At 39.6% G+C, this 16,807-nt stretch overlaps 1 protein-coding gene across 1 annotated transcript; it reads right to left on the bottom strand.

The window, feature by feature from the left end:
• Nucleotides 1-15,361: 15,361 nt before the first annotated feature.
• On the bottom strand, nt 15,362-16,576 carry LOC133799829 (peroxisomal ATPase PEX1-like). The gene is made up of 4 exons (XM_062237818.1): nt 16,566-16,576; nt 16,315-16,435; nt 15,853-16,137; nt 15,362-15,724 (listed from the first exon to the last, which is right to left on the bottom strand). Exons 1-4 carry the CDS (start codon nt 16,574-16,576, stop codon nt 15,686-15,688), a joined length of 456 nt encoding a protein of 151 aa, XP_062093802.1. The 3' UTR covers nt 15,362-15,685.
• Nucleotides 16,577-16,807: the final 231 nt, after the last annotated feature.

Here is a 16,807-nt window from a genome sequence, read left to right on the forward strand (position 1 = left end):
GCTAAAGGAGCATGGCCAGAACAATTGCCCGAAGTCCTCTGGTCGTATAGAACGTCCCATCGAACAGCGACAGGTCATATCCCGTTTTCCTTAGCATACGGGTATGAAGCTATGTTGCCTGTCGAGTTAGATCCCCCCTCACACCGACGAACTACATACGACCAGGACCAGAATAGCCAACTGATGATGGAGTCCCTAGACTGTCTTGAAGAGAAACGGGAAAAAGCCCAACTCCAAGTAGCTGTGTACCAGCAAAAGGTCGCCCGATATTTTAACTCAAAGGTGAAAGAAAGAAAATTCAACGTCGGAGATCTAGTGCTACGACGAGTTTTCTTAAACACCCGCGACCCAACTGCTGGAGTGCTCGGTCCAAACTGGGAAGGACCTTACCAGATTGAGGAAGCCCTTCATCCAGGCACCTACAAGCTTGCACGCTTAAATGGAGATCTCGTTCCATGCTATTGGAACGGAGAACACCTGCGCAAGTATTATCAATAAACAGTCTTCTTTAAAGGACTGGCTTGTATTAATTTTTACTTTTTACAAGTTTCGAAAAAAGGTTAGCCACGTTGTATGGCTAATCGCTTATAAGTTTAAGATCTTTTTAAGATCACTTGTAAAGACATGTCTAGTCCATTTTTAATACGAGACTATAAGGGACTGTGCGCAGCCAGTCATTCTTGCCAACCTTTGTAAATTTATTTTTACAAGTATTTGTTCATTACGTGTGTTGTTTTGCTGTATTGTAAGTGTTACGTTTCCTACCGAGCAGTAATGTTCGCACAGGTCGTGGTCAAGGCAAGTGACCAAGGACCTAAAGCTCCTCGATCACTTGGGGAGCATATAAGGTACATCGATAGCAAAGCATACCAAGAGGTATGTAAACACATGAACAAAATGAGTGAAAGCATGCTACGGTACTTAGAGTATTTTTCAAAATTTATATTTTGTTAAATCAAGCCAAAGTACTATGCTAAGTTCGGTCATGCGAACAGATGTTATAATAGATAGAAATATTATAATATCAAAAGGCATTCTTTTACACCGCGAGCAGTACTGCTTGGATGTAATTGTTTAAAGTAAAAGGAAAGTTTGCTGCCCATGTAGTAAATTTAAAAATAAAAATTTAGTCTTTACATCACGACCCGTGGGTCATGTAATTAAAGAAAAGAAAAAGAATAAAAAAAGTTTAAGGAGCATTAGGAGCAGGAGGGTCTTGCTCAGCATTCTGGTTGGTCGCATCCTCGACAACTTCTCCTCCCTCCGCTCCGGCAGCTGGCTGAATGCTGGGGGAAGCAGGAAATCTGGCTATTTCTTCTTCTGCAGCCAATCGAGCAGTGCAGCGGGCTAACTCAGCATTCCTGGCATCCTCTGGAAGGTAGTTGAAGTTGGCACTCCGGTTGTGTTTCCAAAAGTCGTAGAAACATCGAAGGGTCACATTCTTGTACCTCTCCAGATCTTTAGCATTGGTGAGCTTCAGCTGCTCCACCTGGCTCTCAAGAACAGCTATGGTCTTGTCCTTAGCAAGGTGCTCCTCCTTAAGTCTCTTGACTTCGCGATATTGGATTCGACTGGATTCCTGGAAAACGTCCTGATGCTTCTTCAAAGCTGCCTGAGAAGCTTCATTCTCTGCCAGCTTTGCCACCAAAGCATCCTTCTGATGGGTGACCACCTCCAACTCCCCAGCAAGCCTGGCTTCTGCAACCTGAAGCTCCTTGATGGATTTCGCCTGAAACTCCTCGATGGCCTTTGCCCGAGCCTACTCGATGGTACCAGTGGTATGGGTACGAGCGGCAGTTATTGTCAGCATAGCCTGTAGTCAAGGAATAAAAGTTAGACTATATTACAAGAAGGAAAGGTAAAAACCAAGAGGAAGAATACTTAAACTGGCTACTTCGTTAAGAGCCTGTTAAGGATCTGATCGACCCCCATGCTCTCAGCTTCAGCCATTGCCTCCCTGCAACGGTCATGCTTCAAGATATGAGCAAGGCGATCTTTCGCTAATCGCAGGGAACGGTTTGAGAGCTTGGTCCCAAGAAATTCTGCTTGTGGGGTCTATTCTCTTCAGGCCACAGGCGGAGGGTTGGCAGTAGGGGTAGTCTCCTTTTCAGCAGGAGCAGAAGGCTGGGAAGAAGGTTGGCCAGTAGGTCCATCCTTGGAAGGATCATCTGTTCGATCCTTCTTTTCCGGGGGTGCTTGGCTTGATTCGCCATTATGCCTCCTAGTTGATTTCCGTCAAACCAGGGGAACCTCCTCTTTCTCTTGGGTCTGGTACAGATTGAAAATGTTGGGGGAAGCCATCTCTACAGATAAAGACAAAGGCGGATAAAAAATCATAGTCAATCAGAAAAGAGGTCACAAAGTTTAATACCCGAGCTACAACTACTGGTCGCTATACTACTGACTCTATTAGTCATACACTCACTATCTGGCACGAAGAAGTCTGGCCTTAGATTTGGAGTATACGTAAAATTTCCGTCCCCGTCAAACAAGTGACAAGGAATTGGCAAGCTATTTGTAACGACCCAATTTCGCTAATAAGGCTTAAGGGCCTTAACTAGCGTGCCAGGAGGGCATAATGGAATTTATTTGTGATTTTATGAGTTTAATGCATGGTTATGATTTAAAGCATGTTATATGACTAATTGAACATTGAGGTGCATGACTACGTGGTTAGTATGCATGTTAGGTGAAATAATTATGCATGTGGACCCCGTTTGCATGATAGGGGTAAATTGGTAATTTTAGCCCGCTGAGGGCATATATGTGATAAATGTATTCTGTTAATTGTACCACGTGAGTGTGGTGTTTTTATTGTGATGCACGTGCCGAGACGGTCCTAGAGAGCAAATTAACTTAAAAGTCACAACGGGATTTTGTACCCGGCTCGGGAGGAGCCTAGGGGTACCTCGGGAATTTTATGGTTAAGTAGAGAATTAGCGATTAATGGTTATTGGTGATTTAGTAACTTGGGTAACCATTAGTTACTGCTGTGAGTAACAAGTTTAGGTGAAGGAAATGGTAGAATTGCAATATAGGAGAAATGACTAGTGTGCCCTTGAGGTTTAGTTAGCAAAGGGTTTTGATGAAGGGGTAAAATGGTCATTTGGCAAGGGGTTTAGACAAATTTGAGCTGTGTTATAGGGGTACACGGTTTGGGCTTTGCATATATGTGGGTTTGATAAAATTAGAAGAGAAGAAAAAGGAGAAGAAAAGTTAGGGCATGAAGAAGAAGAAGATGAGTGGAAGAGCTGAAATTGGAGACTTAGAGGATGAAGGAAGCTTAGGGTTGGATTCTCTACTTAAGGTAAGGAATTTATGCATAATTAAGTTTGATTTATGTTTTGATTTGTGAAATTTGTAGCATGGTTTAAGCTTTTTCAAGCTTTGGTTTATGTTTTTGGTTTATGGGTTTAAATCTCTTAAGTTGAGATCAAATGGGTGGATTTTGAGTATGATTGTGTTATTGAGTTGGGTTATGATGTTTTGAGATTGAGATATGTGTTTGGGATGGTTTAAGGTGAGGTTTTAAGCTTGAAAATGATGGGTTTTTCTGGGTTCGAAGGGTCGGGCCGCGGCATGGTTCTTGGAGGGCCGCGGCCCTTGAAGGCTAAGATGCGCTGAGGATGGAGGGCGGGCCGCGGCATGGTCCTTGTAGGGCCGCGGCCCTTACCTGTTTCTGGGCATTTTGTGGCCCTGTTTGGGGGCCATGCCGCGGCGCTTAAGGAATTTTGGGATTTTGAGAATTTAGGCTTGGGAATTTAACCAAGGGTGCTCGGGGTTGAGTCTTTTACCAGGTTTGGTGAATTTCAACGTTCCGAGTACTAGAACTTGGCATGGAAGCTCATTTAAGGTTGTTAAAAGTGTCTTTTGTGTGTTGTGACTAGGATTTCGGGGAGGCTCGTGCTAGTGGACCGTGCTCGTGACCGTAGTGCATCGGAAAGCAAGGGATACGGGTAAGAAAACTATAACACCCGTAGGATAGGGCGTGGGCCCATAGTGTGATTGCCGGGCATGGCCCTATATTGCATGTTGCATGATGAGATGATTGCAGGGCATGGCCCCAGATTGTGTTGTGTGCAAATGTTTAACCTTAAATGAATCATGATGTGTGTGAATGATTATTTTGAATGTACTATATGTGTGATTATGATGAAATGAACGGCAAGGGCCGAGTGCGGCGTAGGCCGGGGCGGCCGTGGGGCCGAAAGTAACACACAGCACATGGGATGCTTATATTCAGGGTGGGACCCAAGGGATACATGAGTTATCCTCGCGGTGAGAACCGATACCCTAGGCTTCGGTAAGGCTCTGGGGCGGCATGGCCGTGGTTGCTTAGTCTAATAATTGACTTGTTTATTTGTGGATTATCTGTTATGATAAACTGTATACATTGCATATGTTATGTTCTGCATGAGTTTTCTTGCTGGGCTTCGGCTCACGGGTGCTCTGTGTTGCAGGTAAGGGCAATGACTGAGTCAACCAACCATGAGTACGGAGAACGTGAAGCGACGCGTACATGTTTGGCCTGCCCGACTGCTTTGGTTGGGGGTTTATTCGAAAATGGCTGTAATAATCTATGATTTTATGATTTCTTAACTGTAACCTTATTTCAAGAGGTAATTAGTTTTCAAACCTTAATTTGGGATCCCAAATGTTTAATGATAGAAGTTTTAATGAAACGACGCATTTTCAAAGATTACGGCCTTAACTTTTAATTAGTCACACTTTTGTTCAAAACCTCGGTTAGCGAGTTCATTGCACACTGTTTTGTCTTACAAACTCACTTAGTAACGGCTCTAAGGAAGTAGGGCGTTACACCATTTAAAAGCAAGATAACAATACAATTTTCGTCTGAGGATTCATCCAGGTCTATGACAGACTCTGTTGCCTTTTGTTTCCCCTTGCCTTGGGGCGCAGAAGGCCTCTCTGCTGAAGGGACGCTAGTGGGTTCCCTGAACATAACCCCCATTGGCCTCCTTCGGGGAGGAGACGCCGGAGGTTGCTGCTCGGGATCCCCCTCGGCCGTGGCATCTTCCACCACGGGTCCTCTTGTTTCATGGCAAGGAGCCAGGAGGCCAGATAACCTCATATTTTCATCAGTGACCAGGGACTTAACACTTTTTTCAGCGTCTGTCATCCTGGCCAGTGCGTTGGACCTCAACACCATGTCTGGTGTTTGGTTCGGACGTAACCATGGTCCTGAAAGGGACAATATACTTTAGAGAAATGCAGAAGAGTTTGCTAAGGAAAAGTATCGACTAGTGAAAGTAGCATTTACCTCCTCGAGCGAAGGCCAGGTTGTTCGTAGTCATGTCTGGCGTGAGGAAGTACTCTCTATTGTACTACCCCACGTTGGAAATATGGGTAGTGTCACTCAGGAACGTTCGGCTTTTTTCCTGGTGACAGAGATGAAAAAAGCCCGTCCCGTATTGTTGAGGGTTGGACTTAAGGTCAAAGAGGAAGTTGACCTCATGAGGAGTGGGTTATGGCCATTTTTTGAGTTTATAAAGGATAAAAAGTGCGGCCAGCATTCTATATCCGTTTTCGGTAATTTGAAAGGGGGCAACACCGAAGTAGTTGGCCACCCCCTGGTAGAAAGGATGTAGAGGGAGGATAGCCCCCGCCTCTATGTGATATCTAGACTAAGCGCTATAGACGCCCCCAGGCAGGTTAGCTTTTTGGTCAGCTGCAGGGATTGTGAGATTAACCCCGGTAAGAGGATACTTCCTACGATAATTGGCAAGCATCCGGGGAGTCACCTGGCTGGTAGGAGAGAGATACCACTTGACATTAGGAAGGTTTTGATGCCGAGGGTGAGCCCTGACTTGAATACGGGGGTCTGGGGCAGCATTTTCTCAACCACTGGTCGAGGGAACCCTAGCTTGCGAATCAGGCTAGGCAGGAGAATTTGGATTGTTTTCAGGGTTTTGTTTTTTCTGGCCTAGAGACGGGCCATTTGAGGTAGTGATGGTTGAGGTCTAGAAGAAACTCTAGAAAATGGAATCTCGTGAACTCGGTCGATCGGTTGTTCTTCGCCTTCAAGCATTTGTGCAAGAAGATCGTCGTCGATGGGCCGCTCACCTCCCCACAAATCTGGCATTAAAATCTACGAACAAAAGAATGGGGAGGTGAGGAAGAAGAATTTTGAAAGTTTTTTTAGAATAACGCTGGTCGAGTATAAAAGTTAAGCTTTTATACAACAGCATTCTAAGAAAAAACTAAATTTTTCGCACGAACAGTTTCAGAAACAGATCAAAAAGTGAAAGCAAAAAGTTTTTTGAAAAAGCTTTTTCAACTCCTTTTAGGGCGGGAAAAACTTGGTTTTTCAACTGGCATAAAAATCGAATTTTTACTTCGGTTTTACGTCCTAAAGTTGTGATCTCTACTATCAAACTAACTCGTGACTCCTTAATGGCAGAAGAAATATCATCCTATACAATATGACCCACAAAACCCCCTACTGACATGCATCTCAACCCAGAAACAAATGAACTCAACAGTCAATCCACAGAAGAATGCACAGCAAAAATATAGAGCATAAAAGTTCTGAGACTTACCAGAAAAAAGATCGAGATTTGAGAGAGTTTTCGAGGGTCGGAGAACTCACGGACTGAATCTTGAAATGCTGAAAGACGATCTCCAGAAGAAAATGGAAGCTCTGATTTTAGGGTTTCTTGAAAGAGTAATAGCTTGCGTAAAAAGGAAAAGAACACTTTGGAGAGACTATATATATATTTTTGTCTGTGGCATTAAAAGGGATTAATCATCAGTTTCCTCTTTTTTGAAGCATTAGGAAGGGTAATAGCAGTCGAAAGGTTACTTGGGAGCCGAAAAGCCATGATTAGACAATGGTAGGTTACTTTTCCCAAGATTGCATGTATTATTCTGACAGGTCTGGTGGGGTAACCAAAGGGTCGTTTCCTTAAAAGTTTATTTATTGCTCGTAATAAATAAACTTGGGGGGCAAATGTTATCCAGAAAGCAGGCACGGATGACGTGGCGAGTGATTTCTGGACACGTGGCTGACACCTGGCAGAATTCTGTTAAAGTATCGACCAGTAAAATATTGCAAGCATAGGCAGTTGAGTTTTTCCTACGACCAGCATGGTCGTACACTCCGCATATTTCAAGATAATTTTGTAAAGATCTTAGCCAATCCCGAGATTATATCCAATAATTTCTGATTATCCGATTAATTAGGAAAGAATATCTATAACAAATTAATGTAATCTTCCTTGAGCCTATAAATAGAGAAAGATAGCTTAAGGAAGGGACTTTTGGCTTTCTAATTATTTGAGATTAGAGTTTTACAAGTGTATTAAAGCTATCACATTCGATATTTCCTTTGGTTCTTCAGAGGTTTGTGAAACTCATTGAACCCTAGTTCTTTGATCACTCCTTTGAATCTTATATCAATAACAGCTCAAGTGGACGTAGGTTATTACCAGATTCTGGGGCCGAGCCACTATAAATTCCTGTGTGTTTTACTGTTTTTGTCATTATTCTTATTTCAACATATTTGTCCACATCAATAAATTTTGACTCCGTGTCAGTTGACCAAAATCAGGGTCAACACACTATATATAAAGTACCTTCACTAAAGTGTCCTACAACAATAGTGACCCAGATCTAGGTAACTTTTATTCATAATACTGGTGAACCATATTAGCAGTAATTAATCTAAATATTCCATAACTTTATTTTACCAGGAAATGTTTTAAGTTTATTATCTTAATCTCAATCCTCTAATTAAAATATGAGATTAAGAACAAATAGATAATCTTTGGAATTTTCAGATATTCACTTAATATTATCATATAATATCAGACATGGTCTATATATATAATAATTCAATTCAATTATTTTTTCATTTAAAATATTTGTAAACTACAATTGCTTTAAGGGGACTACTCTGAACAATCTCCCACTTGCCCTAAAGCAAATTGAGGCATCTCTATTTATATGCCAATCACATTCTCCTGACCAAATTTGTCTAACAAAGTCTTTGTAATAGTTTTGTAAGAAACTGCTTTGAAGTTATCTTGTAGACAATTACATCAATTATGTAAAATTATCTTGTATTAAATGATACTTCATTTCATGTGCTTTACCCTCTCATGATTTGAAGTTCTTCTAGAATAGTTGTATCAACATTTCTTTCAGAATGAGATACTGGATGTTTATTCTAGTTTGAAACCCTTTCCAGAATGACAAAGAACTTAATTAAGTCAAATAGCCTATTTAACTGCTCATAGTTGTTATGTATTGGCTTTTGGGGTGAAACATACAAATCTGAAATGTATAATACATTTTCTGATCAATGTGTCTCTTCCACAGTTATGGAAGCTAATTTTGATATCAATCTTTGAAGATTTAAAAAATCAGTTCATCCTTTGGGATTTTAGGTCTCTGCATAAATGCACATACATATAATCTCTATTATATTCAAGATACTCAAAATTAAGACCTTATGATTATTCAATGACTCATTCCATCATGGATTGACAACTGCTAACTATTCCAATGGTTTAACGAATGTCAATTTGAAAATATAAAATTCGATACATTATACAATCCATCACATATTCATAGTAATAAATGACTCATGTTCTTACAGGGAAGGCAAAAAACCTTTCTTGGATTTTTTTAAACGAAAGTATTTAAGCTTCTGTAATGACCCAAATTTGCTAATAAGGCTTAGGGACTTGATTAGCATGCCTGGAGGGCCATAAGTGAATTATTGTTATAATATGTTAATTTATGGGAATATGTAATTAGTGATGCATGTTTAGGTGAATTAAATATGCATGTGGGCCCCGTCTAGTTATTAGGGGCATGATTGTAATTTTAGTTTGTTGAGGGTATAAATGTAATAAGTTTGATATACTTGTGATATATCTGTGTTGCACGATCCGAGACAGTCCTCGGGAGGGGTTAGCTAGAAAGTCACAACGGGGTCGAAAATTCGACTCGGGGCTAGTCGAGGGGTATTTCGGGTGTTAGTCATTTTATGGGATTATCAGGTTATGGAAATAAATATTTGGGGATATATTTGAAGTTAGAATGCCTAGGAGGGAATATTGAGAAAATTTACCATTTTTCCCTCAGGAACGTTTTTGGTACCCCGAGCCCTGAGGTAACCTCATAGACATAAGTTAAATAAAACAAATATGGGAAACCCACAAAAAGCTCTAAACCAACCCTGTCCTCTTCTCTATCTCTCTTTCATCTTCTCTTCTTTTGAAGCTAGGGGAAAAACCTTGGAGAATTACTCAAAAACTAAGGAAAATTCAACTGGGATTTTGGGAGCTAGAGGCTTGGAGCTTAGAGAATTGATTTAGGGATTCATTTCTCTCCAAGGTAAGTTTCTTTAACATGTTGAGTTGTGAAGAATTGCAGCTGGTTGTCTGCAACGATGTTAGAATATTGCATGTGTGTGGGTAAGGAATCATCCATGGGTTTGATGATGTTTTAAGCTTGAATACCTGTTGTGTTTTGTTGTTGACTCCATAGAATAACTTCTTTGTTGAATGTTTACATTGTTAGGTTAACTTTAGTGGATAATTGGCTTGGTTTTAGAAGAAAAAATTGGAGATTTTTCTGCGTTCGAGGGGTCGGGCCACAGCGCTGTTCTTGCTGAGCCGCGACCCCTTAGAACTTGGGGCGCCTGGAAATGGAGGCGCGCCGCGGCGCCCTTCAGGAAGGGTCGCAGCGCGTGTAGGCTATTTTGAGATAGGGCCTCGGGTTGAGCTGCGGGCCACGACGCTTAGCGCATTTTTGGGAGTTTAAGAGGTTTTAGGCTTGGGATGGATTCTATCACCCAGATTGATGGAATTCAATGTACTGGAGAATAGAATTATGACCCAAAGCTATTTTACTTGATTAGAACTTGATGGGTGGAATGGTTAATGCGTTGTGACTAGGGTTTCGACGAGGCTCGAAGTAGGGAACTCTGCTCGGGACACATGTAAGAAAACTACTGTTCCCATAGAGCTTGAGTTGCAGGGCTCAGCCCTATATGATTGAGTTGCAGGGCTCGACCCTATATGACTGTGTTGTAGGGTGTGGCCCATTTGATATCATTTATATGTGGTTGAATACCTGTTTCGTTATGTTATGTGTGTATATAAATGGTGGAACGACGAAGGCGAAGAACGGCGAAGGTCGAGAACGGCAAGGGGCCGGGAGCAGCGTTTAGTATGCGGAGTGGGAGTTGTTAGTGCAAGACCCTAAAGGAAACCTGGGATATCCTTACGGTATAGACCGCTAACCCATGGCCTTGTAAAGCGCCTGGGACAGCATGGTCGTACGTGTATAGCCTAATGATAGCTTGATTTTATATTAAGTATTTGATATGCATATATTATCTGCTTGTGAGGGTTTTCTTGTTGGGCTTCAGCTTACGGGTGCTCTATGGTGCAGGTAAAGGCAAGGGGAAAGTTGATCAGCCATAAGTATGGTGAGCGTGATGATCGGCGCGTACATGTCTGGTCTGCCTGGATGCCACGTCTAGCGCGTTTATGGGAGATGATTGTACTAAACTTGAATTTTGTCGTTTAGTCGACTATGGTTATATTTTTAATTGAAAATATTTCTAAATAATGTTTTAGGGATCTCAAATGTTAAACGCTTTATACTTGTTATGGTTTGATTACACCTTGTGTCCTAAAACCTTGATTAGCGAGTTAATTGCACATTTTAAACTCACTTAGTAACAGCTCTAAGGCAGTAGGGCGTTACAACTTGGTATCAGAGTGAGCCAAGGTTTATGGTTTCTGAAGAATGAATGAACATGTACGCTCACTGTTAGTGGCAAGCTCGACTCAGGGTTTGTTGGTATGATTGACTATTATGTTGAAATATGTGCTTAAATGCCCTGTTTGCCTGCTTTTTCCATATAGAGCATGATGAATGATTTAATGTATGCATGATGTGAGGGCATGGCTCGTTGTGTGTTATATGCTATCTGTGAGTTATGTGGACTGTTTCTTAAAGATGACTGATGTGATTGGGAGGTGATTTTGGATGTTGTTATCATGCCTGATGAGCGGCGTCATTGATTGCAGGAATATTTGTTAAGATGCCTCGACAATCATCTAGACTCCACGGTAGTCGGGCCGAGGATGATAACCAGGGTCAGGACCCTCCACCTACCCTACAGAATTGGTAAGAGATGTTTGTTGAAATGGAAGCAAGACTGCAGCGTACAGAAGAAGAACTTCGACAGTTGAGGCAACAGGCCCCTCCACAGGTCATGGGGTTGCCAATTCAGCAGGTTATAGGGCCAGCACCAGTCCAACCTGTTGTGGAGAATAAGTGGGAACCTTTGTATGAGAGGTTTAGAAAGCAGCATCCTCCCACCTTTGACGGTGGACCAGGCCCTCTGCGGGCAGAGTAGTGGATGAATATGATTTCCTCTATTCTTGATTTTATGAGGGTTGAGGGGAACGAGAGGGTAGCTTTTGCAAGCTACATGTTCAGAGAGGATGCTCGCATCTGGTGGGATGTAGTAGTTCAAAGGAGAAATGTGACAGTTATGACCTGGGAAGAGTTCAGGAACATTTTCAACGAGAAGTATTAGAGTGTTGCAGTTTGAGCTGTGAAGGTTGTGAGTTTATCAACCTGACCAAGAACCGGATGACCGTGATAGAGTATGCTCTGAAATTTGACCGATTGGCAAAGTTCGCGCCAGATTTAGTGCAAACAAATGCGGCAAGAAGATATAGGTTCGTACGGGGATTGAATGTTATGATCGCCCGTGATGTGAAGATCACCTTGGATCTAGAGACTACTACCTACGCTCAGGTTGTAGACAAGGCCCTTACAGCTGAGGGGGCCCAGGACAAGATTTGGAGAGAGAGCACTGTCAGGCGCGATGCCGGGAGGACAATGCCTCCTTTTCTTTGATCCAGACTGGGTAGTGGCTCCTGCTAGCAGAAGGGGAAGGCCCTAGATTATGTTGTTCCTCCCAGTTCAGATAGGAGGGCACGGGGTGGTTTTAGTGGCCAACAGGGCAGAAGTGACAACTGGAGGAGTTTCCCAGTGTGTCCTCGGTGCAGACGACGACATCAAGGCGAGTAAGTGGAATCAAATAAGCCTGGGGACAAGTAAACTATAGTGTCCCAAATTTGCTAATAGGGCTTAGGGCCTTGATTAGCGCGCTGGGAGGGTAATAATTGATTTAATTATGCTAATATGTGAATTTAATGATTATATGACTAGAAATGCATGTTTAGGTGAATTAAATATTCATGTGGGTCCCATTTGGTTATTATTGGCATATTTGTAATTTTAGCCTGTTGAGGGCATAATTGTGATATATGTGTGTATTGTGATTGGTACCACGAGGATGTGGTGATATATTTGTGATATACGATCTGAGATGGTCCTAGGGAGCGAATTAGCTAAATAGTCACAACGGGATCGAATACTCGGCTCGGGAGGAGCCTAGGGGTATTTTGGGAACATTGTTGGTGTTCAGGAATTACCAGATAGCAGGTAGTAATTTAGCAATTATTTGGGCATGTCAAGATTAAATGGGGATTTATAGGAACACTCGAGGATTTAGCGGGATGTGGCAATTGACGGGATTGCCCTTGGTGACACTAGAGGATTTAGGATAATCTTGAGGGCGTTTTGGACTTTTTAGCTAAGGGATAAACTTATACCTTAGGCAGCTGAGACTTTAGAGTCACTTAGAAGAAAATAGAAAATGCAGCTCTTACTCTCTCTCTATCTCTCGGTTATCTCTCCCTCTTTTGGTGTTTGGAGGCTTGAAGAATTTTTGAGGATTTTAGACTAAGGAACTGAAGGATTGGAGGCTTGAGGTGTTTGGGAATTAGCTCAGGCCCATGAAATTTCACATTTGATTATAAGCCTATTGGACTTAAAATCAAAGCCTGTATTATTTTCTATTGATTTAATTACTTAAATCCTTTATCAAATTAATTATTTATAATTTGAACCTTGATTTAAACTTATTTATTAATTTAGATATCAATTTATCTTAATTAATAAATCTGTCATAATTTCTCTTTTCTTCTCAAAATTACATAACTATATAAAACTATCCAAAATTGACCTGATCAACTTTGATAATTCTAATTTATATTAAATCAATTAATTGAGACTATCTTGATGATTTTATCCAAAGTATAATGTGGACCATGGGCCTGTGAAATCAAGCTTTAATAAGTTATCATAAATCTAACAAATAAATTTACTAACTTATTAATTCCTCGTAACTCAACTATAGACTCGGAATTGCACTCTTAAATTCATAAAACGATTTATAACAAATATAGATACGCTATTAATTATCCATTGTTACAAACATAATTGTCACCCAATCCTCTATAGACAGTCTACAATGAGATAGGACTAAAATACAATTTTACCTCATTGTATTTTATCCTTAAAACACTTAGTTCCTTGTAAATGATATTTCAGTAAACTAATTTAATTATTGAAATGAGATCTCTATCATTTAACATCTTGAACCAAACTAAAAGGAAACCATCGTTTCACTTCTTCATCAGAAGCTATAGATGTTCATATCTATGATTAACACTCTCACTCAATTATACTACCGAGTTCCTAAGATGTAAGTAAGGGCTAGTCCATAGAGTAAGCTTGTAACGAACAAGTCAAAGAACTCAAATAATACAATCAGTTAGAATACTAACTACTCAGAATTGAGATTAAATTGACATATGGTCAACTAAATGATATGACTAGAATAGATTATAACGGTATGTTTACTTATCTTATCAACTGTCAATATTGGTCCAGTCTGATGTAACAAATACGTCCGATCTTATCTACTTGGCTAATGTTCTGGACAGAACATAACACTACAATGTGTAAGTAGATCATATCGTAGATTGGAAAGTTAGTGTAAATTATGTGCACTGACTAATCTTAGGATTAACTTATTTTGAACATATAATCATATTTATATTCCACTATGATTACGTCACTATAAATACGATTAGCTATATGCTCTGGATTTAATAAAAGTTTATATTAAACAAATAATCACGAAAACAAAACATGTGAGCAAAGTGATTGACCAAGTCAAAAAATAATTTCTTATTATTTTATTGATAATAAAATAAGATTACAAAGAATTTGAATCTTAATTAGGGCATAAAACCCCAACACATGCAACTTTTAAAACTTTTTTTTAATTCCATAAACATCCAATTAAAACATTGGTAACAACCATAAGAGTTGGTGGAATTTGAAATTCAAAGGGTGTCTCAAAACTCTATAAATAAGAATCTATTGCTCACTTGTAAGACATTATTTTCTATCCACAAAGCACTTGGCTGGAAATACACTATAGAGGCTAGATAATTCCAGAAAACTATTTCCTTGTGAGATCCTTAGTACTTAAAGAATAGGGGGGGGGGGAAATAAGTTTTTAAACAAAAAATTTGAACATTGTTCAAGTTGATGATTCTCACTACTCTACACTTTGGTTATGTGAGAGTTTTTATTCTTTATTTCTTTATTCTAATCTACATCTTTATTTGTATTATTTATGATTTGAGTTGTATTCTTCCTCTACATCTTTTTACATGTATTTACTTGTATTTTGTACAATTAGGTTGTAACATTTCTTTAATAAATTACCTTGTCTATTGTATTATTTTGCATTTGTTTTGTTTTCTCTATTCACATTGAATATAATATTCTCTAACAAGTCCTTTGATTACAATTGGTAGGTTAAACAGGGATATATCATCTTTGCAAAGATTTCAATCTTATAATCTTTTATAAGTTCGAAAATCAAGCAAATTGCAAGGTACTAGACCACGAAATGTTCATACTAGTTAAAGAACTAATAGCCAACTTTTCAATACATTGATAAAAGGAATACTGAGTAAAGAAATCAGAGGCATGTTAAAAAAGCTGGTCAGATGCGTATAAACGTCGATGAAGTTCAAGGCCATGGATCCTTTAATTCCAGCAGAATATTAATCTCATATTCTGATTTATATGTTAAAGATCACATCTTTCCTGATTTGTATTTCTTTCAGTCTCTTTTGGCAATTGGCCAAATTAATTTTTTATCATCAAAGGATGCTTAATGCCATATTTCATTTAATCATTCTTTTTCTTTGGGCTCATTGTAACTGTCATGGTGCCTCATGATTTCTACCTATGTGACAAATTTTCACAAAACCTATAAACCGAATGACTAAATTGATCAGATTTTCAGCTTTTATTAATGCGTTTCATAACTTTCAGACATTAGACATAACTAACTTCTCAACTCGTGCAAGTTTTCAACATTATAGACATGAAGCAGCCTCCAAACTTTTTGGATGTTCTCAGATCACTTTAAAAAAAATTAGTAGGTAAAACTGCAGTATTACCCTTTCAAAATGGCTCGAGTTATATACACATGCATGAAAGATTGCAAAACCATAATGCATACATATTTATGCAAGCCTCTATATCTGTATAAAGTTCTCTTTTCTGTACTTCCTTTCAGATATTTTCGAGTTTTGCACATGCCCTACCCAGTCTAAAATATAACTAATAAATCAATTGACTAAATATAATAATTATAATATATTTTTTTAAACACAAGAAAAGGTGCAGCTTGAGAGAAATTTCATAGCATTTGACAAAAAGTAAAATATGAGATACCTGATTTCACCAAAATTGTCATTTACGCTAATGTTGCTCTCTTGCCTTTTGCATTTCTCGACTGCAAAACAGAGAGTTTATCATAAGCTACAAAACTAACAAACTGGCTGTAAATTCCAAAGAGGTGTTGCTTTTCTGCTTAACAGATATGTTTGTCAGAGATGTGAAAATATGTTTGTCAGAGAGAACCTGTGCAGCAAGAGATCTCTTGGAATCCAAAAACTGGCTGTAAATTCCAAAGAGGCGTTGCTTTTCTGCTTCCGAAACAGATGGTCTTGCCCGGGAAGCAGTAGACTTTAAGAGAGCATCAGTAATTACTGGCTTTTTCCCTGGTTCATGCATGCTTTCACCACCCAGAAGGTCATGAACAGCTTCAAGCTGTGCATCTGAGAGCAATGCTTGAAGGTCAGCTCCGCTAAAACCTTCAGTCATATGAGCTATGGCATCTAAATCAACATCACTGGCCAATGGTAGCTGCATCAATTTTGAGAAGAGAACCAAGACATTTTTACATTAAATGACAGGCAAACAAATAACGGAAACAGAAGCTTCATTCCTCACACCAGAGTTTAGTTTTACATCTTTTTAAAGTCATTTTGACATAGAGAACTAACTAATAAAGATACATTTATAGAATGTAATCTTACTAACCTTTCTAGAGAGAACACGTAGAATCTCCAACCTTTCACCTTGAGATGGAAAATCACAGAAAAGAAGGCGATCTAGCCTACCAGGTCTTAAAAGTGCAGCATCGAGTAAATCTGGTCTACTGCTTGACAAGGAAAGAAAAAGAAACAGAAGTGGGTCAAAATCATTAGATAATCAATATAATTTACGTGATGGCACTTATAATATTATAAACCACCAACTAAGTTCATATTTAGTTGATGTGGGATCCTAACCATATCCACATGTTCTTATTCAATGGTGAGGGAGTAGATTGATGCTATCCAAGGACAATTTGCCCATTTCACTTTGAGAACAAGGTTCAAGTTTGGGACGAGGTATTGATAGACCTTGTACACATTTCACATATAGGAGAAGAAAAGGGAAGAAAGATTTAGTCGTAGGCCAGCTAGGGGATGAATTGGCTAAAGGCAATATTGAAGAAAAGATTGCTCAAGTAGTAATATTATTTTTTTAA

Source organism: Humulus lupulus, chromosome 9, assembly GCF_963169125.1.
Source record: "Humulus lupulus chromosome 9, drHumLupu1.1, whole genome shotgun sequence".
Taxonomy (NCBI): Eukaryota; Viridiplantae; Streptophyta; class Magnoliopsida; order Rosales; family Cannabaceae; genus Humulus; species Humulus lupulus.

What these genes read in the sequence shown, in the direction of transcription:
- LOC133799829 (XM_062237818.1), bottom strand. An exon ending in TACGTGTTCTCTCTAGAAAG is followed by an intron (nt 16,138 to 16,314) that starts GTTAGTAAGATT and finishes AAATTGATGCAG; the next exon opens with CTACCATTGGCCAGTGATGT. An exon ending in AGAGATCTCTTGCTGCACAG is followed by an intron (nt 15,725 to 15,852) that starts GTTCTCTCTGAC and finishes TCTGTTTTGCAG; the next exon opens with TCGAGAAATGCAAAAGGCAA.